General features: G+C 36.3%; 1 protein-coding gene across 1 annotated transcript in view; it reads right to left on the reverse strand.

The window, feature by feature from the left end:
* Positions 1-26,191, reverse strand: part of RIT2 (Ras like without CAAX 2) — a 178,735-nt gene that overhangs the window by 109,961 nt on the left and 42,583 nt on the right. Inside the window, exon 2 of the mRNA XM_005239827.3 lies at positions 17,796-17,852. Coding sequence (XP_005239884.1) covers positions 17,796-17,852 — 57 coding nt within the window. The remainder of the gene's footprint in view (positions 1-17,795; positions 17,853-26,191) is intronic.

Genomic DNA, 26,191 nt, shown 5'->3' on the forward strand with positions numbered 1-26,191 from the left:
TCTATGCTTCTATTATTTCCTCTAGGGAAGTAATGGAAATACATCTAAGTGAGGGATTACATGGACAAACGTCTTTATTGTACTCAGTTGGACAACGGAGTGGAAGCATTAACTGGAAAAAAAAAGCCTCCTAGAGACCAAGAGCTGGATATGTCTCTATGCCAGGCCCAGTTAATTATTTTTTTAAAAAAATATTTTATTAGCAGCTATAATGCTAAGCAGAAACCTGGTGTCTTCACATACTCCCTACAGAATTTCAGAAGGGACTACAATGTGGCTAGCCTTTTTAGTCCAGACATAGTACACATGATGGCCACATTAAGGAAACAGAAACTTGAGATCTGAGACAAGCACAGTTTTACATGTGGGCTGAGAACAGAAGGAAAGATGTTCCACTGAAATAGCATCTGAGTGTATATAAAACACAGCAGGAGTGTCTTCATCAGGAGCACTAGCAAACTCACAGTCTAATTGCCTCTCCTTAAAAATTATTCACATTATTACAAATGCTGTTGGGTATATTTACACTAGTCACAGTGTTTGAGTACATTACGTTTTCTTTCACCTAATTAATTTGTAATAGTAACATAATGTTCCCTTTAAACTTAATTGGGAGCTGCTAAGCCATGTGTATCTGGACTTTACATCCTGCAGTTCTAAGGACTGAAATTTATTAAAAGGCCAAACTCCAGCTGCCATTTCAGTAAAGCATTAAGGTAACATACAAAAAAAAGACAAGAATAATTATCAGACATCAGACAATAAATCAGACAATAACTATATTTCTTTTATTAAGTTCAGTATTACTCTTTTTCTGGGGCTAACTGTAAGGCCTCAGCTTTTCGTTTAGGTAAAATGTATCAGAAAGATTCAATATAATAACAACCAAAAGAAAAAAGTGGAATGATTTTATTGACATTGCCATAAGATATAACCATGGTTAAAACATAGAGTTCAAGAATGAACATTTTATAGGGTACCAAAGAGAAAACTGAAATAAAAACTCCTGCATCCTTATAATCTGTATAATATGTGAATGCATAAATATATGAGATGGATACTTAAAATATCTGGTAAAACATTTTTTTTTTTACATGATCATTTACCTTTTTCATAGAGAATATGGACTGAGGAATTTTGTATCTTAGAAACATTAAAAATAAAAATTAAAAGAGATACAAATTTCAGATTAAAAAAATTATACTGCTTGCCTTGAATTGTTACTGACCATTTACTTTTTTCCAGGATGGGAAAAAAAAACCCAAACCCCAGCCTTCCAAATGTTTTCTGAATGACACCTTTTCTTTTTTATTATTAATTCTTTCCTCCTTTACTGAATATCTTATTGATATCAACAAAGAATGTTTTTTTCAAAAGGCATTTTTTAACTGTTTTTTTTCTTAATTGATTGTCCTTTATAGTACTTTGTAAGAAAAGAAAAAAAATTCTTCCTTAAGCCTTTTTTTATCTGGCTCTCTTTTTGTAAAATGACTAAATCCTTGTTTTTCAGCTTTCCTTTTTTTATAGGATAGCATTCTGGAGACAGAAGTACAATAATTAATGCAAGATTGTGTTGCGATCAGTTATCTTAGTGCTGGAGAAGCTAGATTCATAAAAAATATATCAAAGCACTTTTTCAGCTATGAGCAGGTAACTGCTTCATGACAAATAGATTTGGATGGTGTACGATTTAAAGGGGAGTTGGAATGGGCTTTTCATCTGCATTACAGACATGTTCCAGTACCTGAAATATAGGTCAGCTGCCTCTTTCTTCCGTTTCTTAATTCTGCTCTATATTCCTTCCAAATAAATACTCTCTTCTCTGTCTTAGACACTATCAATTGCAGATAAACCCAATCGGATTCTCACATATGTAGATGAGCCAAAAGATATTTGATTTGGCTAAGGAGGTGCCAAACTAGTGAAAGGAAGTCCAAGCTCTGTCAGCCACACCTGGAGTTCTGCCTTGTTATTCTCTCTGTGTGCCAGAGAGAGCAGGAGACCCAGCTCTTGATGTGCTTAGATTATTTGCTACATACGCATTTTAATCCAGAGATGCTCCTGAATGTAGGGTTATCATGAGCCTTTGTCTCGATGTGTGCTGTTTCTATTTATAACAGAGAATTTTTAAATAAAAAGAAAGTGGATGAACAGCAACTTAAACCACTGTACCAACTACTACAGGTAAACTCTGTCTATGTGAGATAAAAATATGCATGTCATAGGAATTGCCCATCAAAATACATTGGTCTAACAATTTCCCTTAGCATATAATTATTTTCCTGGAGTATGAGTGCGTTATAATTTGGGTGAGCATTGCTATCAGCATTTTGCAGACAAGAACACCAAGTCACAGAGGTTGCCTTCCTATGAGCTATGCACACATGATAAGCAACGAATGGCTTATAATAGTAGAACTGACAGCTTTGATTGCCTGGTATTCTGTAAATCCATAGGTAGCTGTACCCTGAAAATAAGGCAAGTAGGGAAATTAGTACTAGACTAGTAGCCAGGATACTTAAATATCCCATTTCCAGTTCTGTCTAGTTTTACATAATTCTACTTTATAACAGCAATTAAAGAGACTTCAGATTATTCTTTCCAGTGCTACTGCTTTTTATTTCTCAGCGTTGAGCTGTGTTTGCCATTATGCTGTCATTTGTTTAGCTTGGTAAGGTCTTTGTCAGGTCTTTCAGGCTTTGCTCAGTTTTACGTTAACAGCAGAAGTTGCCTGCTCCCACATATACAAGTGATGGTAACAGACATCATCATTCCAGGTAGAAGAATCCTGATAATGCTTTTCAGGACAGAGCACAAATGACTGCTGCCTTGCCAAATGCATGGACAGAAACCCTTCCTTCAGTAACCACATGCTTTGAACATCTCTGCTGTTTCTATGAAAGAGAAGTAGCTAAGTAATGCAGCATTTATTACAGATGGTACCTGTCTGCTAGCTTTACTCCTATAGAAAGACTATAGCTAAGGCCTTGAGAAAATTAAAATAATCTAAGAAAAAAACAAAGTCATGTTAAGTGCGTATCATAAAAGGAATGCATATATTTATTCATTATACATTCAGCTGCATGATGAGAAACACAGACCTTCCTATCTTTCAGTTTTCGCTTTAGCATTCAAATTACCATAAACATATTTTCAGATAAAATATTAAACCAAGGTCTCAGCTACATATGTCTTCTGAAAAGATTCTGTAACATTGTTTCCAAACAGCCCTGATAAATTCAAATGTATATTACTGTTATACATTCCAATTCTCCTTATTAATTTCAGGTGAAGATGCAATTCTTCGTTTCTTTTATTTAGCTTTTCTTCAGTATTATGACATGCTCTTAACTACTGCATTCTGTCTTGGAGGTTCCTGTATCTTCAATGACACATAAATCTTTCATTGTTCATGAGATAATTCACAATTTCAAGAACTAACAATGAAAACAGAAATGCAACAAAGTACTTCTATTTTCTAAGTCTGAAAATAAAAGAGCAGAACAACTAAAATAACTTTTAGTTGATTTTGTCCTCCTGAAACAAACACTGGTAATATCTTCAGTGGAAAGCAGAAGCATAGCTAGACTATGCCTGGATCCTCAAATAAACTTCTGCACTTAATCCTGCTACCATCAAGGAAAACTGGTATCTAAATACCTGGAGGTGACAGGGCCGATATTACCAGTTGAGCATCCAGAATCGCTGCAACAGAATAAATATTTGAGTTTAAGTCCAGTAAGTCCCTTGAAGGCTGACTATTTGTTATTAGTTGTTTTTAACTGAGCCACCTTCATTGCAATATGCTTGTCTCCCTCCTCTGACTTAGGCTGTGACTGTCATTGCCTGCACTCTGTCTGCATCTGGTTATAATAATAAAGCTAAAAGCTTCCTCAGCCTAATGAGAATTCTGTTTGGTTCTCACCTCACCGCAGTCCTCCTCTTCTAACACCATTATGTATCTGTCTTAAAACAGCTGCTCTCAAATTAAGTTTCCCCTTCTTGTTGGGCTGCCTAATGTTTCAGATCTGTGCTCTGCAGGGCAAGACTGATAACACAAAGCTGCTGAAGGAGCCTGATTGATTTTCAGCTTTGGGTACTTACGTGGCAGGTTTCTTGGTGACCTGAAATGCACCCAGTGCCTTCCAAACTGGGAAATGGCTTATCCATTGCACTTCCGTTGTCTTCTTTATTATTTTTTTTCTTTTCTTTTTTTTTTCCCCTCTAGTTGTACCTACAGATATGTAGAAGCACCTCTTTTTCAATGTCAGCTTGCAGTTCCGTTATTGTGGTACCCTTTCATTCTCTGCTGAAAAGCAGTGGAAGCAAGAGCAACTTAATCTCAGTTCAGTGGTAAGCACACAAAAACGAAGCATCACCTGTGCTTTACAAGGTTGTGTGTGAACAGAAATCTGAATGAATTGAACTTTTGGGTCTGTTAAATCTGGTTTGTCTTCTCCCTTTGGGTCCTTATTATCATGATGTTTACTAACAAGACAGTTGGAAAAGGAGGCAATGGCCTGGGTGGCTTTCAAGAACCAGAATTAGAGTAATTTTGTTGCACAAAGTATTTCAGGGAAGAGGTTTTCATCTACATGCACTTGTCAAGAGATAGGCAAAGCACAACATACAACAGAAAATCAAGATAAGATACCAATTTCAGGCAAAGAAGGTCAAACGTGTAAGACCTAAGTGGCCAGCAATGCAAACTCATTGCATACATACATATAAAGTGTCAGGTGTGTGTCAGGGCTTGAAGCTTTTATATGGCGCAAATAAATTGTAACAGTATATGTGAGCATAACGCCCTCAACCTGTATTCATAGTAGCAAATGCTCCACAGAAGTCAACCAAAGCCACCCACCATTCACAACATTACTGATTACAGGAACCACCTCTCCACTGCTGCTTGCCCCCCCTACAGTGACCACTTTCTCGCTGTTGACTTGGATGCCTCAGTTCATTTACTTGGTTCCCAACTCAGTATTCTGATGCAATAAGCCAAGAGATCTTTCTAAACTGAGTACTGATATTTATCCATTCCCATGAGGTACTTCATTGTAGGGAGATTAGCCATATACAGATATATATATATCTGTGTGGGGGTTTATGTATTTGTGCATGTACCTGTGTATACAAACACAAAGAGGCTTATAAGGCTGAGAGTATCTGAAAGTGCAAAAAGAAAGCGTTGTAAATTAATGCCTATATGGAGTACCTGCAATGTCTCAAACTACTTACCTAGTCCTGAAAATAAACAAGTCCAGGAGCAGATTGAAAATTAAACACAAAAAATCCACTACAAATCTCTTCTGTTATAGAAATGTAGGCTTTTTTTTTATTATTATTCTACTACAGTATATATTATTTTTTTTGCTATTTGCAACTTTTTCCTAGTTGCAAATATGCATTTTCCCCCTTGAAAATGTAATTATTAATAAAAGAAAAATGCATGTTCACAAGAGCCCATGAAAACAGAATCCATAGGAGTTCTAATCAAGTTTTAACTACAATTCATATAAAAAAAAATGAATTCCTTCCTTCTTATAGACTTATGGATTGAGAAGCTGATTGCATTCTTATATAACAACATATTGTGAAATGTAGGATTCCGTGGGATGTAGTATAGGTCACCTCCTATAAATGATGGGATTCTGTAGAGAGGCTGGGAAACAGCAGAGAATTGGGTAAAGACAAAGTCTTATAATCTGAATAGTTTGGCCTAGTACAGTAACTATCAGCCATGGAGCAAATGCTGTTATCAAGAAAGCCACCATTTATGATTTTAATCTGCAAGCATGCACAGATGTGACTAAATTTGTATGAACAGCTACACAGGCTATGACTTGCTGCCCAAAAAATTCACTGAGCTATTCTTTAGGCTGTACTGTAGTCCTTCTAAATAGCTAAATGTTGCTTATAAAGTGTTCCACTCATGTGAATAAGACTATTTGAGTAAAAAATATTTTTCTCAGAACGAGTTCTCAAATAGAAAATAGGATTTCTTACAAACGTTAGCATTTTCGCAAATCAAGGCTAAAGATAACTCGGGCAAACCTTTCCTGCAGCATTTGCTTTTCTGTTAGAAGCCACTTTAATTTAGATAATGCTACTAATATTTAATAAAGGCATATCATTACTTTCTCTGCTTCCAGAAAAAAATGTCATTTACTTCAAAGTTGTACATGAACAAAGCGAGCAAAGTACTCCTGTTTAATCAAAACATGATAATTAACAGGAGTCCAAGTACCCTTATCTTGGGGAACAAGAATAGCAGGTAGCAATTTCACTACTCTTTCAAGTCCATGGTTGTGCTACTGAGTGGGAGGATGTGACTTCACTTCTTACCATGTCAGGAGGAGTAATTAACAAGTTGACTACATCTGCATGGCTATTAGCAGCGATGTTGCCTTGGATTTAGTAAGGTGTAGATGGCTGCTGGCTTCCATGAAAGAAAGGTTAATGGAAACATTTGTCCTGTGATGAAGAATTTTGAATAGAGCATGATAAATCATCCAATTCTAGGAAATGATAGCATCTGTGCCTCTTCCAATTTCAAAAATCACTTAAGGAGTATTTTTACAAATCATGATATACAAGGAATAAGTAAGCACGTTTTCCACCGATGACCCTATTTATGGGTTGCAAGCTGCTTCTAAGTTCATGATCCTAATAATTATTATCATCACAGTATGTGGGTTGTGATATCTATGACAGAACTACTGGGCTAAAGCCACAGAGTGACTTAGGTGTTCACTGTAACTTCAGTCATCTAATTCCTAGGACCTTTGAATCCCCTCAGTTGCCACATAACATTCCACCCTGCTTTAGCCCTAAGAAGCTAAACTTTCCTTTAAAGTATTTCACATTTGAAAGCATTATTTATCTGACTAACCTGAGATGCACATGTTAGGGTGAGATGAATCATGCTATAGAACTTCAGCACATTTACATTATGAATTAAAACCCACAACCTGTGTGTGACTTCACTGTGGTTTAATATTCCAGATAAACTTAAAAACTCTCCTGCCTTAACGTCACCAGCCAGATGGACACTTTGCTCACGGTTAAACCCAGTCAGGATCTATAGGCTAGGAACTGAATTCCTCAGATTATATTAGTGGTTCAATCCAATGAGAATATGAAACTCTACTAAAAAATGTACAATAGCTAAGAACCTAAGAATGAGATGCTGTCCCAGTTTTCTATGACAGGTCAATGTTTGGAGTATCACTGTAGGCCTGAAAAGCTCTGCTCTGAGGACAAGCTCTTCTGTGATAAGAAGCACCCTTCAACTCCTTTTCCCACTCCAATTTATTAGGTGGATCAATTAGAGACTTGATGAACCAAAGCATGGGGAACTGAGGGTTGTTGCACTGAGTCAAATCAAAAACACCTGTTGCTGAGATAAAGGTCTTCTACCTGTATGAAGCTTAGAGTAAAAAAAAAATATAAAATGGCCTATTTTGTGTAGAAGAGGAAAAAATATTTTTACAATGGTTTATAATCTTAGTGGATTCTATATTTTTAATATGGTATATATAATTATGAAATAATTTCCATTAAATTATTTCATTATTATCATTATTACTAGTATTAATACTATTAAAAGATTTACCACATACATGCTTTTATATTGTTACAGTTATAAGAAAAGGCTTTTTCTTTCCTTCCTAAATTTTGACCTGGCTAATCAGCGCATAAGTATAAAAGCCACCAGGTCACACTTCTATACAGTTTTTGGTTGTTTTCCTTCTCTCTCTGTTTAACAGATATACAATTAAAAGTCAGAGGTCTCTAGAAGGAATAGAAGGGCTCTACACTATGCTCTAATCTTGACACTCTATTCAGTGGAGAAGATGGCCAAGTCAGGATTGTACCTTACCTCTAACACAAAAAGAGTTAATGGATGATAGGAAATAATAAGTATTAACCGTTAAGAGTTAATGTGAACAAGCAACACAGGTCTCATGGCAACATGCAGAAGAAACACTTTTGTCTCATGTTCTAGCCATGGTAAGCAGATGTTGGGAAGAGATGTTTGAGAAATAAAGAGTCATTCACCTGTTTGTTTGCTTTCTGAAACATGGGAGAAGAGGAAGTCAGATCACTGACCAGATTATCATTTAAAGTCATTCTGATTAAATAAATGCTCCAAATGAGAATACAAAAAGTAGAGCCGCAAAAGTTCAACAGTCCTTTTAATCCATTTTCCTCTTTTGGAGAGTGACCAGTAGCCCAAGGAATCCTACACAATGAGTTTTGCTTGACATATTTTGTCAGCTTCGAGTTGTTTGCACTTCAAAGACCTTTCTGAGGTGGAAGCAAAATCTTCGTTTTCAACAGCCTTTGATGGATATCTACAGTTTTGGCACAGGTCGTTATCGGTATTCTTTTTGATAAAAAACTTTGACCCGAGAAGAAATTTTGGCTCAGGAGCTGGTCTCTGATAGTGACCCTGCATCAGATGGTTGACTCAGTTTTCACGTATTGCCTGTCCCAGAAATAAAAGGATCTCTTCTCTCCTCTCATTCTTGCTTATGGTCCCATTTCCCCCTATGTGGTTTTACACTATCCCTTTTGCCACTTTTTGAGCTTGCAGAATTGATTTTACCGCAGTGATTAAACTCACTACCCTGGTAGACATCTATTCTGTGTTGGGGTGGCTTAGTTTTCTTCTGGACTACTGTTGAATCAGCTTGAAAAAAATTGTCAGATGAATGCCAGAGAGCCAACAAGGCTGGGAGAAGGGCAGAGATGAAGAGTGGGACCTCGTCCTTCTCCACAGAAATGAGTTGTTAGATTTGTCTCACCTCATCTGACAAAACTACAGTCTGTTGCAGAGCCACCAAAGTCTGTTCATAGCTGGTGAAGGTTTGTGCATCATTCTTTGTCCATGGTTTAGGGTAACGAAATTAGATAGCTCTACACCGGGTTTCCTCTATGCACTATGTCTTTGCCTGACACCTCACAGTATACTACAGACTCATAACTAGCTACTGCTTGGTACCACCATGGCTGAAGCAAATGTGTTAGTGTAGCCGCTTCGGTAAATTTTCTAAGGGCATGAGTGACACAGACAAACAACTGCATTTCTAAGACTAAATGGCAAGTCTAAATGTTTTTCAAAGTGTTCTGCTTAACCTCTAACCTCTGAGCAGATGTTTGGTGAAATGATAAGGGAGAAAATGACAACTTTAGGAACAGCTTTCAGACGCACCTACTCCCTAGGAAGATACAGACTGTGTTTGCTTGTCTGCTAGTGTTTATTATCAGAGATATTAGCAAAGGAAAATTACTGGATTACGCACTGTTTCCCGAGTCTTTGAAAATGCTAAAAGACAGCAAGTTGTCACCTGGTATAAACAGTCCTGAAATAATTGCATGATGAGTTGCATTTCTAAGAAAATATGAATGTGACAAAGCAGTAGCAGACGTAAGTGTGTGTCCAGGATTTTAGAGGTGATTAATCTTGAGTATGGACAGGGAAATGTAATTGTTTGCTTTGGTTTTTTCTTACATGAACTCTGCAAACTGTTTTGAACTGAATAATTGACTTGTTAAAGCAAAGTCCCAAGAAAGGAAGCTTAACAGCAGAGCTGGAGATCATGTATTTGCATGACACCGCATATTTAGAATGTGGCCAGGCTGTTTCATTAATGAGGAAAATACTGAAGTTCTCAGCAGAAGAAGGAGTAAAGAATCAAAGTTCGTCTTGAGTTGAGAATGCATCTAAAGTTAGAGGATATATCTCAGACTGAAATGTTGCGAGATGATCCATTAATCTACTCTTTAGACAGAAGCTACCACCTTTAAAAAAAAATATATTTCCAAGAGAAATGGGATTTATTATTTTTTTTAATCAAATTGTTTCCATCACAGAGAATAAAGATCTGCTATGATCTTCCAGGCTCCATTCTCCATGGCTTCGAATAATTTCTATTTCCCTTCATGGTGGGATATAACAACAACCTTAAACAGAAGGTATTTTGCTGCCTCATTGAAATCTAAACTAACTGAGCAGCTTAGGTGCCTTTTGCATTGTCGGTTTCCTAATACTCCTCCTCCTCCTCTATTCATGGGGGTTATTTTCAGTCTTACAGTGGGAGCGCCTGTGCTGCCAGACACATGCCAATGTTCCCTATTCTTTTGTCACTTAACGAGGATTCTGCATGGCAAGTCCTACTCTGCATTTTCCTCCCTTCACTGCAGGCCATCATACAGGCATTCTGAAAGATATCATGCTGCTCTGTGAAAGTCCCTGCTCTGGCAAGCCATCAGGGAAGGCACTGCAATTCAGCTTCAGGCACTTACATTTAGACAGCTACACACTATATGTCTACGTGCAAGGTAAGTATCTAAAATCCCCTTACCCTTCATGGAAGTATAGACACTATTCAGTTGCCTGTACATGACACTTGCCTTTTGATGTGGTCTCAGGAACCCTGTCTGGCTTTCATTTACTGGACTAGAAGAGATCTGGTCCACCTGATCCTATGTCACACACACTGGGGACCAGGTGACGATGACACAAGACCTGTGGGAGATCCACAGCCTTCTAGATCAGGATCCAGGACCAAAGCAAGATAGTGTAGGACACCCCGAATGGCTCTCAAAGCCTGTTATAAGGGAAGTGAGCAAAGACCTAGATCTCCACTCCTAAATATCCCTGAACCCCACATAACTGGAACCTAGATACACAGCTTTTGTGTAGACATTTTAATTCAGGTGTCTGAATTAATTATGTAAGTCTTGAATCTGAAATCTTGAAATATGAATTAATGAAGTGAGTCTTACTCCTAACATAGCAGGCATAATCACTGTTTGCTCTTCATGTAGGTTAGGTCAGAACGCTTTATACCGAAAGTGAGTATTAACATCTTAATGTGACATATAAAGTGGATAATATCAACAGATAGGAAAAACAAACAAGCAAACAACTAATAATAAAACATGGGTTTAAGAATATCATTCAAATGCAGACACCAGTAGTCCTACATAATCTTCATTGCTCATTTTAAATGATGATGAATATGGAACACAAATGTAGCTATGTCCATACAATCAGTCTGAATAGCCTTGGAGACAGTGTTTAGAGACAAATAGTACTGCTTCCAGATCATTTGATAAGAGTTGTTTATGCAGTCTCAGATAAGGCTAATAAACATATGGAGAATGATGAATGAAAGGTGATTGTGACTATTTAGCTACTGATTGTATGATTTTAAATAATAATAATAATTTTGGAGCTCAAATCCAGTTGTGGTTTGTTCAGTCCATCACAAATACTTTATCTACTCTGGGAAAATGGGAATGACAATATGAGAATGAAATTAGGGATGGAATATATACATATATATGTTCTAGGTGACTAGAAATGATCTAGAAAATTTTGTACCCTAAAAATGCATTTGAATAGAATTTTTGTGGCAAGATGCCCCTCTCCTGCTCTAGGAGATATGTCTCATCTTAGTCTTTTTTCATTCTGTCATTACTAATGAGTTTGCATTTCCCTTGCTTTATCCTTTTTCATTATTGTACCTTGAAAACAGTTAGAATATTCTTTATAACACAGACATTTTTTTGTACGTATTTTATAACCTCAGAATATTTTCAGTCACATTTTATCTTTTTTTTTTTTTCTCAAATTCACCCACGCATTTCCACTGTCTTATTAAAGATGAGTTTAAATGTGTTTTATTTGATGCATTGGTGAATGCATTACTTCGTTAGGAAACCTCATGGAAATTCATGTGCTTAATGCTAGAGTGCCTCCCATCCCACACCCATTTCAATTAAAGTTTGACATTGACACAGTCTTAATGCCCTCAACTGCTCATTTGACACAATCTTATTCAGTGGTATCTCACCAAAACAGGAAGCTGCTTTCGCATCTCGTTTGCATTATGTATTCATTTTAAGATTAGTCACATGGTTAATGAGCATCTTGGAGGCTGTCCAGTTTGCTACACTATGTCATGGTTCCTTTCCTGCCACTCTACTTACATTAACTCTCTGTGATATTGCCAAAGACTGTACAGAGTGTAAATTGCTCTTATCCATTTGTTCCAGAAAACGATCACATCCACTGCCACTTGGAAATTGTTCCCATTGTTGACTACAATTAAATATTAAATGTGAGCTGAAATAATTTCATTTTCATGAAGTACTAACCTTTGAAATTTTGCCCAGTTACAGCCTAATACTAAAAGAATTTCATCCTTCCCCTCCCCATTTACTTACAAAACAAATACATATCTGTCTCAAAATTCTGAACTGCAACATCTGTAGCAAGCCTGAAACAAAATCATTATTCCTGTTTTATCTTGAAGTGGCATTAACTCAAAGTGACAGCATTAAAATTAGCACTTCAGGTAGCACTTAATTTTTTAATCAATGTTTACTTTATATTTTAAACAAATACTGACACCTATTTGTGTATTTATTTGTATGAATATTTATTTATATCTATATATAATGTCTGGAGTTTGAGGTTCTCAAGATCTTACCAGCTTTTCCAAAGACAACCAGCAAAAACAAAAGACAGTTTCATCCCTCAGAAGGTATCATTTATTGTCATCATTTATTTTGACACGATATGTCTGATCCACACTGTACATATGACTTCTCTGAATAAATTCCTAAGTAAACAAAAATGCACCACTTAAAAAACAAAGAAACAAAACAAACAAACAAACAAACCAGAACAAAAAGCAGCCTCTTCCCTCAAATAACCCCATACTAGTCTTTAAAAATTTCGTGGACTTTAAAAAGTATTGGACGAAGCATCACAACATCCAGAAAATTCATCAGAAGTGTATATATCCCTTCTATAACTTATAAACACAGAAAGAAAAACATGTAAATAATTCTATTTGCAAAGCTCTTTTAGGATCAAAGTTAGCATGTTTGAAATATATGTATGTATGACATACAAATCTATGAGCACATGCATCACATAATACAGCAACTGAAATGTCCTTTCAACAAAAAATTCTACATCATCTCATAGCAGCAGCAGCTTTCTGTGATCAGGATTCCCTGTAATATTTCAAAAACGTCAGTGGATAACAGAAAAAAAGTTGTAAGAACAAAGCACCATTATATTCCAATTGTTTATTTCTACTGTATTACTACAGATATGAGTCACTGTAGCAAAAGGAATCTCCATTGCATTGGCAGCGTAACTTGAAACCACAATAAAAAAGAGTGATAGGGAAAGAGTGTGACATTCCTAGAGACTGTCACAAAAAAGGGAAAAACAATGCCTCTGGATTTTTAAAGCTACGGAATTATTAGAATAAATTCCTAGCCCTGTGTTTGGAGGGAAGCAGAAGTGGGAAGGGGAAGCACATTTGGCAGCATATTGAAGTGAAAGGACTTATCTGTATTCTCTGATCAGAAATAGCAAGCAATTTTCACTACATCCCCATGCTGGACTAGACAAAAGAGAAACATATTCTCATCTTTAGACTCCCCTTAAAGCTTACTGTCTTATCAGTTTGCAGATGAGATATAAAATAAAAATAGAATAAGGAGAAAAAAACCCTCCAACTTCTAAAAATCTTCAAAAGTCAATTGCCCATGGGTATGATTCTATGGACCAAGGAGTAGGCTGGGACATAAAGTGTACCCTTTATAGCAAAAAAATCAAACTTCAAAACATTTCTTAGGATTGAAAGGACTTCGGCTTTTAGGAAATAAAACATGGAAACCAGTTGGCAGCCATTTATTTCTAAACCAAAGCAAAGCCAGCTTCCTTGTTTCAGGTTTTTTATGTGTTCCTAACTGACCATACAAGATGGTTTTGTGGATCCCCTGTGTGAACTGAGTATGGCTTGGTTCGGCTTTTCAAGTAGAATGCCAACCAAATTATATCAGTCCTCTGGTCATGTGCTCTGGGAACGGTTTAGTGTCCCCTGTCTTTTTGCCCAGATGTTAATATATTTCACAAGAATCTACAGAAATAGAAAACCAATTGAATTTATTATTCCGCTCCTATGTCGATGCTTAAGGTGGACAAAGAAAAGTGAAAATGGTCAAAATGATCGTAAACATTTAGTAGCCCCAGGGGTCACTTAAGTCTTGCCAATAAAACGGAAAGGCTTCTGGAATTTCAAAGACAATGATGTTATTTACAAAGGCCTCTCCATTTCACAGCTCTCTGCCTATCTGTTTCTATTAGGACAGCTCTTACAGAAAGCCCCATCAAGCACAAGGAGGTACAGCACCAATTCTGTCAATGCTAACTACTTAAGTCATGGTTAAATTTGCACAGTTGAGCATTGTGTTCACTGCTGCCACAATTACACATCACAGAAAACATAGAGAATAGAGTAGCTAGTGCAAGAACTTTAGGAAAAATAAAAAATATATAGGTAGTTATTAGATTCTTATGTCCCTGTAAAACAAAAATAGCCAAACCACAATAGACCTTATCTTAAAGCTCAATTAGAGAACAGTACTCGGCCAGCTGGTAATGCTGCAAGTCTTTGAATTATCACTTAATCTCATCATAGAACATTTTTTATTATTTCCAGGGAATACCACCCTCTCAGTGATACCTGAAGGAACAGAAACTTGTTCCTTTAAGTGACCAAAGACAAATAAAACCATGGGTAAGCAGAACAAGTTATGTTCAAAGTGCACTAAAACCTGAGGTCAGAATGACCAGGATGTTCAGGATAGCTCATGAATTCCCCAAACGGGATAGAAATTGCTGAGGAGCGAAAGTGGCCTAAAATGTATGACACAAAGGAAAAACAATATTTTGATGTCAGTGAGATCAGTGATGCCAGACACCACTGAAAAGCTGTTCAATATTCTGCTTTGCCACTTGGCCAGAGTGAAGGTACATTTCATATGTGGCCTGGGTTTTTTTCTTTCCTCATGACCTGCTGCTGGGTTACGGTGAAGAAACAAACCCCTGGCTAGACAGATCTACCTGTCCCAACACGGTAACTTCTCCATGACACAAAGTATGTTTGTGACTACCTTCTTGCAACCTTTGAGAAATAACCCCTCCTCTGACAACTCCTGGCATCAGCATAGTCTTGGCACTGGATATGCTCATTCTGGTTTACCTAATATTTTTTTTAGCTGATGGAACATAGTTAAAATATGCCTACCACTGGAAGGGGAAAAAAGAAAAAAAGAAGAAAAAAAAAGAAAAAAAAAAAACACTAGAAGGAAAAAAAAATAAAGAAAAAAAAAAGATTAATTCTGTGATGAGACTCGAAGCTCAAAAATAGTAAAAGCAGTCTCAACAGTATAGACTTTTTCAGTGTGCTGAGAGTTTCAAATGTGTTTGTTTCTTATTACAGATCAGATAACAAATGATTGCTTCTATCTGTTCTTTGGGTTTATGTCCAGTTTTAAGGGGTCATATCACAAATTTACCCAGGAGGAAACGTATGTACTTAGCCCAAGATTGTACTCCTCTGCTGTTTAGTACCTGTTTTAGAGAATGAATAGAAATAAACCTTTCTCAGGATGTCCTCAGCATGTTCTGAGAGACAGAAGTGCTGAGCAGAGAAAACTCAAGAGTCATACTTCCAGTTTTGCCTCTAGCCAGCTGTGTGAGCTTGAATTCAATATTCCATTTCCCTGTTCTTTATCTCCCCCTCTTTTCTCTCTTTAGAGTGTTGGTTTAACTGAGCAGAAGCTCTCTCTTACTCAAGGAGACCTTCATCCTGATTAGGTCCTCCAGGCATTCCTGCAGTATGTACTTACAATGCATCATAAGCTTTCCTTCTCTTTATGATTATCTATTATTCATATTGTGGTAGTGTCTAGAGACCAATAAGTTAGAGATTATGACGAGATACAATATATGGATAAATACAGCTGGGAGGTGGATAGTTAATAATAAAGATGGGTGTATGTACATAACTTAATGTTGTCAGTAATTACTAATGTTCCTTTTTTCCAATTAGATATAACGATTATTTTTTCCTGAGTGAAACAAATGGATTGGTAGCAATTTCATAGTAGTTTTATCTTCTTTAGAGTTGACAGATTTCAGTTTTATTCTGCAATATTTTTAATGGTTATAAAATTACCAGTGGCACAAAAAGTTTATGCATTTTATTATTATTTTTTTCATCATTAAAATATTACAATTTACCAGGAGTTACTATTCAGGAAACGTGGAATACTATAGAAAGAATTTTATAAAAAGAAATCGTATCGTTAGATGCTCTATTTAGCAAAGCAGTAATTTTATAGAGTGTAAACTTTAGTTTGAAATATTTGAAAATTGTAAATATAACAAATAATCATTTTCACTGAGGGGGTGGATAAACTTTTTTTTTCTTTTAAGTATTCTTTGTACATATTGATATTTTCAGTGCCTCTGATTTATCAGGCCCAGATTCTGACATCTTCTCTTCGGTATAGCTAAATATTACACATGGAAAGTCCCTAAACATGCAAGGACTTTTTAGTATAAGTACCACTAATAAACCCGCTCAAATGAACAAACATTCAATGATGCCTAGCTCTACCTTGATGTCACATATTCTTTTATATTAATAATTATAGTAGTGCCCAAATGATGCTCAGTAGCAAGGACAGAATTCTTTTGACAACCATTCTTAACATTACAGACATAGAATTTTTGAGGCTGGGAGGGACCTCTGGAGGTCACCTGGTCCAAACCTCTGCTCAAACAGGGCCACCTAAACCAAGCTGCCCAGAACTATGTCTATACAGTTGTAAGTATCTCCAAGGATAAAGGCTCCACAGACTCTCTGGCCAAACTATGCCAATGTTCTCATGTACTGGATAGCCCATAGCCAGATATGGCCTCAGCAGTACTGAGCAAAGAGGATAAGGATCACCTCCCTCCACCTGCTGTCAGCCGTCCTAATACAGTCCAGGATACCATGAGCTTTCTTTGCCTCAAGGGCACCTTGCTGGCTCATGCTCAACTTAGTGTTCACCAGGTCTCTGGCAAGACGTGCATAGATGCTACCTGATACAACAACAGCAACACAGGGCTGCTCAAGGCATTAAATTACTTGGGGTTATTCCCTGTAAATATTTTCCAAATGTGTACACAATTTAAAAAGGAAAAAAAAAAACATTTCAAATATTTCAGAGACAAATTTTTTCCACAGCCTATTTGTATTAACTGGTTTAGAAATTGAAACTCATTCAACTAGAATTCCAGATCTCTCTTTCAGCTCAGACTGTACCATTGTACTCCAGCCATATAGTCATATAATGGCCAGCAGCTAAGATGTATCTCAGTGTATTGCAGGTGCATGTGAATATTTCTCATTATTTAAGATTATAATGCAGGTAAACCTGATGGAGTCAGCAGAGTATGTGATTGCAAAGCACAAATGTAGTATATTAAAATCAGTAGTCACTTGATTTTTCTAGAGAAAGTTAATAGTGGGAAACAGTACTAAAATAACAAAATGTTGAAAAACACACCAGACTGGAGTTTTTTGGTTTTTTTGGTTTGTTTTTTTTTTTATTATTATTTTTAAAGACTATTTTCTGTCTTGTAACATTTGTGGTTTGTATTCTGTGCTGATAATTGCCCACTCATCAATAATTTTAAGGCATGAAGCCACAAATCTGTTGTTGTACAACACATTTCAGGAAGAAGTAACTATGGTATGACCATGACACAGTTTAATCATCATCACAAAATTAAGGTTTAATCTAAAGTGTACAAATCTGTTTTTTGTCTAAGTGATATTTAGGAGCAGCTTCTCACTGTATGGCAACCTTGAATAGGCAGAGATTGAAAGGGATAAAGAGGAGAAATAATCTCTACTCACCTATAGTTGGATCATGATAGTCAGGGAACCGATGGCTTATGAACTGCATTGTCATTGCTGGTGAGAAGAAACACAGAGGGAAGATAAAAGAATGACATTACTGTCTTTAAATTACAATAGGGAGAAGAAATACTTATCCAAGTGTCAGCTTGGAAAGTCAGTCAAAAGTCTGGTCTACAGCTGCACGAATGTTAACTAAGAACTGATTAAACGTCCTTATTTATCTTAATTTCTTCCTTTTAAAACCTCATTTTATCAATTGACATATTAAAATATTATGTTTTTCTATCACTTGGTAAATACTGTTAATACCTGATAGTGTACACAGATGAAAATTGCCCTGAAGAAAGCATAAAATACAATTTACATGGCTGTTTCATAAATGTTTTCATGATGTTACAAAATGCCACTAACGGCAGTATCTGATTTGATTTCTGGTGTGTTTTAGAAATATCTAACCCATTGAACTTGATGCAGCAGACAAATTCTTCTGTTAACCACCTAAAGCTTGGTTTCTTCTGAACAGACTGTTTTATAGCTGGGTATTACCTGCTTTCAGAAATTTTAGGAAAGTCACATCAGTCTTCAAGAATACTGCTTTGCATCATTTGCAACAGGTGGCATTCTGGAAGTGAAAATCCAGTTTATGTGGAAAGCCAGAAACATTCATATCCTGACCAATCGTATGTTTCCAACATGACATCTAAAGTTCATGGACTTTGAATAACCACACAAGTAGGCTTAGATATTCAGAGGTCACAGGAATACCATCCGTTATCAGAACAACATGGGAAATTATGTTACTTTGTTGGTTTTCTTCAGGAGTTTGAAGCTCAGCTCATTTGTAAAGAAAAGATATCTACCTAACACTGAAAGGTGTGACAAGACCTTCAGAAGTGAAACAGGTGAATTCCAGTTGAACAGATGGAGGAAAAAAACCCCACAATCTACCATTATTTTTTTTTTATTATTCCTTGATTGGTAAGCCAATTTCATCATTTTAATTTTTCATGTTTTTTTTAATGCCTGCATTAAAATTCTTTTATAGCTGCTATGTGGGCATTTGTTTAAAAAAAGCACCCCACCTGAATGATAACTATCAGTCACAACACATTCAATCAAACATAAGATTCTGCCTTACGACTTGAACATCTCTGTTACCTTTGACAGCAGAGATTATGAGCAAGAAGTGCAACATTTTAAAAAATCTGCCTATAAATACACCCTGTTTTTAAAACAACATTGTTTTAGTTTGTTTGTCCTCCTTATATTTTCAAGAATCAGCGGGTTAAGGAGATCGTTTTACAAAATGACACAGAGAAGGAGTATTAAACATTTATTACCATGTTAATAAATTATTCCATCTTTAGTGTAGACAAATATAAATGTTAAGAAGCAGCATTATAAATTCATAGTAACTCAGAGAGGGTAACTGTAAAAAAAGCTCATTCACTCTATACATATTATAGGGGAATAAATCTATGTACAGTGACACTCAGGTCTTCTATATTATCTGTTGTTGGATGCATTACTTTTAAGTACTATGTATGTTTCGGCACTTTCATTTCCAGAACACCTGTTTTTTTAATCACGACAGATTTTTAGGCACCTCGATCTGTTAACGGTTAGTGGTTTATGAAGAATAAATTGATGCCTAATGTAATGTAGCTAGTTTTCTCTGAGAAGCAGAGGCAGCTAACAGAGATATTCATGTGGTTTATGCCTACACATTTTGAGCTTTCTGAGGGCCTGTATCATAAATAAATACAATTTGTTTCACTACCTGCTGCTTTTTCTTGCTGATTTTTTTTATTATTATTATTTTTATTTTTAAAAGCTAACTACTCTACATCTCTACATCTGATCTCATTCTGTTTCCTTTTGGAGCTATGCCTGCATCACAAAATATGTTGCAACTGAAATAGAAAGTCTCAGAGGACACCCAGAACTCATGGTAAACATTTTTCCTCTCTCCTGAGACAGCCCCAAATCAATACATCATTTATATCCTCATCAGATCCACAGGATCTAAGAGGACTGAGATAATATGGAACCATCATACTTTCTACGGTAACATGCAAAATGTCAGACACTGGGACATGTCAAATTTACATCTCCCAGATCATTCTATGTGTGTGAATATGCATCATCAAAACTTTCACAGGAACCTGGGCTGCACACTGTGTTTTAGAGGTGGATCAGAAGAAGAACTTACATCTTGTAATGTCAAGAGCAACAACACTGACTTGTGCCTGCCTGATCCTAGTCCTGGTCCAGAGCTATGCATGAACTGATTTGGTTATGTATAAAATGGATCTGGAAAGGTTCAGAATTAGAGAAATGTGTTCCGAAAAGCACTCTGCATAATGAAATGTAGATATCTTACAGTCAGCTGGCCAGGGAAACAGTGAATACAAACTTCCTTGTACAAGCATTTTGTCCCCCAACTGCTTCCATGACAGCCCTCTGTTAAGGGCTCCTCCCAGTCACCGGGGTAAGGAACATCTTTGGCCTCTTTAGTGCTTGTCACCTCTTGCACAGGGATTAGCATCCTCTCCCAGAAACAGGTAATATGGCTTTGGGTTTTTTCAGGTGGAAGGAATTGAGGTACAATGATCTTTTAAATCACTGAATTACAATGTAAAAAAAGGAAATGAGGATATAAGAGATGGGCAGTGCAACCCATCATCCTCTGTGTGTTCTTTAGAATAAGAATTCACAATTTCTCTTAAATCCTACTGCCTGTTAGTATGGCAAGCATTTTCAGAGCAGACATAACAGGCCACTTCTTCTAAAAGGAAAGGCACAACCAGGTTTTGGCTTCAAACAAACCCTTTAGTCCTTGAGGATGGGAGACAAAGTCTCAAAGAATCAGGTGTGACATACAACATCAGTTGTGTCTGGATATACCAGATATTCCACAGCCGTGGCTGCTGAATATGCAGAAATTAGGAATGATTTTCAGAAGTTGGTGGAATGATTCCCAAAGCAAAAGAAGGCTCAGTCACCACTGGCATGAAACCACGCAACTCATCTGGAGCCTCAGGAGTTAGACCTTATAACCAACTGTGTCTGGTCTCCCAGTGGGGCAGCTGCCTCAGCTGGAATAAACTGGCTTCTTAACTGATACTAACATCAGCTGCAAAGTCATTTTCCAGAGCAAATTAATTTTGAAAACTAATACAAAAATGGCATGTGTGTTCCATGCTGCTTTATGAAAATATTATCCTTGGTTCCTCCTTTCTTCTTTATTCATTATCCTTTTTTTTCCAAATAAATTAACACTCACACCTAACAAATCCAAACCATCATCAGGTATTGTTGTAACCATTTTCCTCTGGAAATCCAAATAATACTACTCCAGATTTTTGCAGATCTAGAAATTAGGGATCTTTAACTCTAATTTATGCCACATACAAAACACTGGATCACAATATGGCTTTAAAGCAGTATATTAAACCAGAATAAATGGATAAGACTGATATTTGAATAAATACATATAGATGTAAAAGCAGAGTCAGTTAAAAAATGGTAAAACATCCCAAACCAAAACAAAAGCTTTTAATCCATAGCAGATATTGTGAATTGCAAGTTGCCTGAAAAAATTTAATGAATATTTTATAACACTGTGAAGATCATTCCATTTAAATGGGAAATGTACATCACATGGCAACTACAATAAGTAAAAGGATCATTGTTTCAGATGAATAGTATCTACTTTATATCCGTCTGTGGCTAAGCAAGTGCAGATTGTCCCAGCTGAATAAGTGTAAGCCTGATATGCATGATAAAGTACCTAACTTTAAAGTTCTCTTGTGTGTTCTTTGTTTTGTTTTGTTTTGTTTTGTTTTGTTTTAAATAGAAAAGGTGTTCAGATCCTATATTTAATTTTGAGTTGTTTCCAATCATGCTTACCCACTGTTCATTAACTATCTAGAAAGGCATACATGATACTTATGCTGGTAATGAAATGTGTATGTTTGCTACGAATACTAAACTTAGTCCTGTCTGCTACTTTCAATGTAATACTCACCCCCTTCCTAATAATATTTTACTTACCTCCTAGTAAGAAATGCCATGCTTAGAAAAAAGCTGAGGTTATATTATTTATTCTAAAGCATCCTTTTGATCAGTGCAGCAATATTAAATGTCATGTAAAGAAGGTACCAACTTTTTAAAATATATGTGTGGGCCCACAGGCCAATAGAAAAAATGCTTCAATACCCATGCAGTTGTAAAAGTAGATAGAGTAGAATCCCACTGTTCTTTTAATTTGCTCTGAATTTGATTTATACTGAAATTTTTGAAAATAGTCCAATACTTAATTTTCAAGGTTGCAGTGTACATTGCAGGCTTACCAAAAAAAAAAAAAAAAATAAAAATTATGGTATTAGTATCCCTGATGAGAATACCTCATCCTGAGCTTTCTATCCTTCTTTCTTCACCCAAGCACTTCTACATATTCACACTTTCCTGGATACTGTGTATGATTCTATATTAATCCATTTCCAAAAGAATCTTTACCCTCATCTCAAGATCCTATACTTTCAGTAGTATAACACAACAACCACAGCAGTTGCAACTCAGAGATCTGTGATTCCATGTGGCTAATTCACTTTAGATCCACTATTCCAGTGGATCTTTAACATGTGTTTTGATAAACATTGAGGTTTCAAAGGTACCAGCACAGAAGACAGACTTAAAAATAATACAATATGATGTGGTAAAGTCAGTGGACTTATATGTTAGTTCATTAAGTTCTTGAAAAAAAGAAGACAGCATATAGGGATTATTAGCACAGAGAAGGTGGCAGAGATGCTACAGAGTCTAAAAACAGAGCAGTAGATCATATTAACAAAGTGTGTACCATAGGAAGAGACTCACAGAAAAGAAAAAGTGATAAATATGGTAAAAGTTTAAGGGACATGCTTGCCTCTATCAATCTGTAAAATTAAATAACTTTATAAAAAACATGGTGAGGACATGTTGAACATACCTGACTTTATTCTTATGATAACATGTTTTTATATAACTAAGTATGTAAAAATGTTACAATATCAAAGTTAAGCTATTTCAGCAACTAGAAGAGCATTTTATTACAACTATTTAATCTCTGAAATACTGGATAGTTTGAACAGTTCTGGTCTTTCTGGTAGTTTCAAGCCTGCAAGCCCCTAGGTTTCATCTTCTAAAATGTATGATCTTTTCAAATGTTCATGCCTGAGAACTGGAATGTTGAGTTCTGTTTCATTGGCTGGAAAAATGACAAGCATCCTTATAACTAACTCCTCTAGAGCTCATTCCTGAATTTTTAGATTGGCTTGTCAAGTAAAAAGTCATTTGCAATCATTCTTCTGCCCATTGGATCTTATCGAATAGACTTTGCAGTAACAATGTGCAAACATATACATGATGAACAGCAAGAGGTGAAGACTGTAGGTTTTTTTCCAAAATCTTATCCACTCTCTGAATTGCGTTAACACTCACAGCAACTTTGAATGGCTAAAGACACCAATAATGCTACAATATATTGAAGGGAGAAGAGGGGAAAAAAGAAAAAAGTTTAAAATAATTTAAATACAGTCTGAGGAGATCTTCATGTATGTTCAGTTTATGCAAGTTTAATAAATCAAAGACAACCAAGAAAAAGAAAAGCTATTAAGGTTAAAAGGAAATTTTGCTGTGAAACAAATGAGAGTCACTAGCTATAACAAATTTAGGCTACAAATTATAAAATATTTCTAGCCACCAGATGAGGGATTTTGTGAAACAGAATTCAAACATGTATGAAAGATGCAAGAAACCTCTTTGATTTTAAGGTGCTTCCTACGTGGGAGTGATTCGGTGACACAGAAGGTTTTTTAGAGATTTTTCCCCTGTATTCTTAATCTGAGGTGGGGAAAACGTCTATGTAATGTATGATATTTTGATATAGATAACATCTATAAACAAGTCTTCAAAAAATATCAGAGGTGGAAATGAATGTTTGCTTTCCTAACATACTAAGTACTTTTGATCTCAAACATTTCATAAACCAGAGAGAAGCTTCCATATGGAAAACATTGTTTTGTAATAATCAGGGATAACTTAAATGACCCTATGTTTATGATATACTTGGGGGTGGGGGAATCTGACAGAGCTTCATATGCAATTCATGCAGTCAAAAGCAGCCCATCTGCAGCCTCTTCTGCTTTGAACAAAATGTGTTGCATTTCTGAAGTACTGCACTGTTATCCTTGTTCCTACCCCTTCCTAAGAAATAGTAGGAAGCAGCAGACATCTCTATGAGATGACAGCTTTCCAGGTCACAAAGAACTATGTGGTTTGGCTATACAGTATATTTCCTGGTTCATTTCTATTTATTTTATCTGTGCATGTTGCATTTAGATCACAGTACACTTTAGAATAAACAACTGACAGCAGTAGTCACCTGAACCTAACCAAAAGGAGTCAGAATGACAAAATACTGTAGATACATTCAAGGGCTTCAGATCAGTGCAAGCCAAAATCGCCAAACAACAGATACCAATGTCAAAGGTGAGAGAGGCTGTTCGATGTCAGTGGACAGAAGATCATCCAAACCAGCAGTCTTCCTTGACGACATGTAGCTTGATTAGATGGAGACCAAAATCCTTACCCAGAAAAGAATGTGAATGACCTGCCTTACACTGAAGTCCACGGAGTTACCCATTTCCCATTGTGGAGGTGTTGTGTTAGGTTCGAGCATCAAACATAAACACTGAAGGTAATGTCTACTAGAAGGTGTAAGGTGACTACCTGAGGAGTATCTATTTTGGTCAAAAAGATGAATGAGAAGAATAGTGATGTCTAATGCAGGGTATTACATAATCTCATGAAATTTTAAGAGTACAGGGAAAGTAAGTATAGATACAAGGCAATGTTATCTAGCAATAAGATATTTTTGCAGAGTATAGTTAACCATATGATTGTTACATGACATGGCAAATTGCAAAACATATTGCTGGATTAAAAACTTGTGTTTTAACAAGATTGGTTATAAACTCAAAGATCTCACCCCAGGATGAGACATTTTTCACACTGCTGGAGAAGTTTCAATATATTTTTCCTAGAACAACCACTATAGACCAGATTCACTTATGGGATACCAGCCTGAAATCACCTTTATTCTGACCCAGTACAGCTGGTTTTACGTTGTTATACCCTGTAAGAAACAAGAGTAAGATGTTTGCCACAGCATTTCAGGAAGGAACACTGCAAAGTCTGTGAGCTGCAATTATTAATTTTTCAGGTGTTACAATTTATTATTTATAGAGCCTTGGCTGTGAAATGAAGGCAAGCAAAATTTTGTTTCTCTTTCTTAAACCCCTCTTGATGTACTAGAACAATACAGAAGCTTGCTGTACAACAATCTACTGTGTATGCTAGGCTGCTGATACAGCATTGCTTTTTACGCTGGGTTTTGTTAAAGTGATACGTGTTTTGCTCCCCTATCAAATCTGAAGCCCACAGCAAAGAGTAGTAAGCATCAGAAGGGCAGACTCTTAACAGCCAAAACTCTTTCAAATTAAATCTATCTTCTTAGAATAAAAATCAAACACACAACCCCCCAGAACACATTAATTTTAATCAGAGAAAACAGTAGTTCTTAGGACAACCAGAACAGAAACAGGTAACTCCTCCTTGTCCATGACAGATCCTTCTGCTACCTTCTGTTGGTATGGTCTTGGCTGAAGGCTGAGTTGAAGAAAGCACTGCACAGGCTTCTGTGGTCCCCTGGAAAATTATTTCCACCACCTCCAAATCCTATTCATCTTCTATTTGCTCCTGTCAGTTCTCTCACTGTCTTGCATCCCATTTTCTCTCTGGGATTCCACACTCTCTTGCCAGGAAGGTGATGGCCTTTCTCTCCCTCCAGAGGGTACCAGTTAGATCCCTTATTTTCTTGTTCATAAGCATAACACAAAACTACTAGGGAAATATGTTAAAGTAAGCCTCAAGAGAAAACAAAACAAACAAACAAACAAAAAAAAAAACAAAAAAACAAAATACTACACCGAAAGTTAACATTTATAGTGACTGAAAGAGGGGAGCCAGTTGTGTTATTTGGAACTGGAGAACAAGAGAAAGGCTTCTTTGTATAGTTTTGTGCCCCCTACCATTATAGGATAAGAGCAGACTAATCAAAATATGTTGGAGTTGGTGGTGATAGAGCAAGGCAGAAATAAAGGTTTCTTTGGAGAATATTCTTGCATCAGAAGGAAACAAAGGATGCAGAAATCTATACATTGTGGCAGTATGAGCCCCCAGACTAAAAGCAAAGACTTAGGAAGCAGATGAGAATTGCTTCCTCAAAGAGAAGAAACGGGCAGAATCTGTTTTGTTTTGGGAGCCATCTTGAATGAATACATAAAAAA

This window comes from Falco peregrinus, chromosome Z (genome assembly GCF_023634155.1).
Source record: "Falco peregrinus isolate bFalPer1 chromosome Z, bFalPer1.pri, whole genome shotgun sequence".
NCBI classification, from domain to species: domain Eukaryota; kingdom Metazoa; phylum Chordata; class Aves; order Falconiformes; family Falconidae; genus Falco; species Falco peregrinus.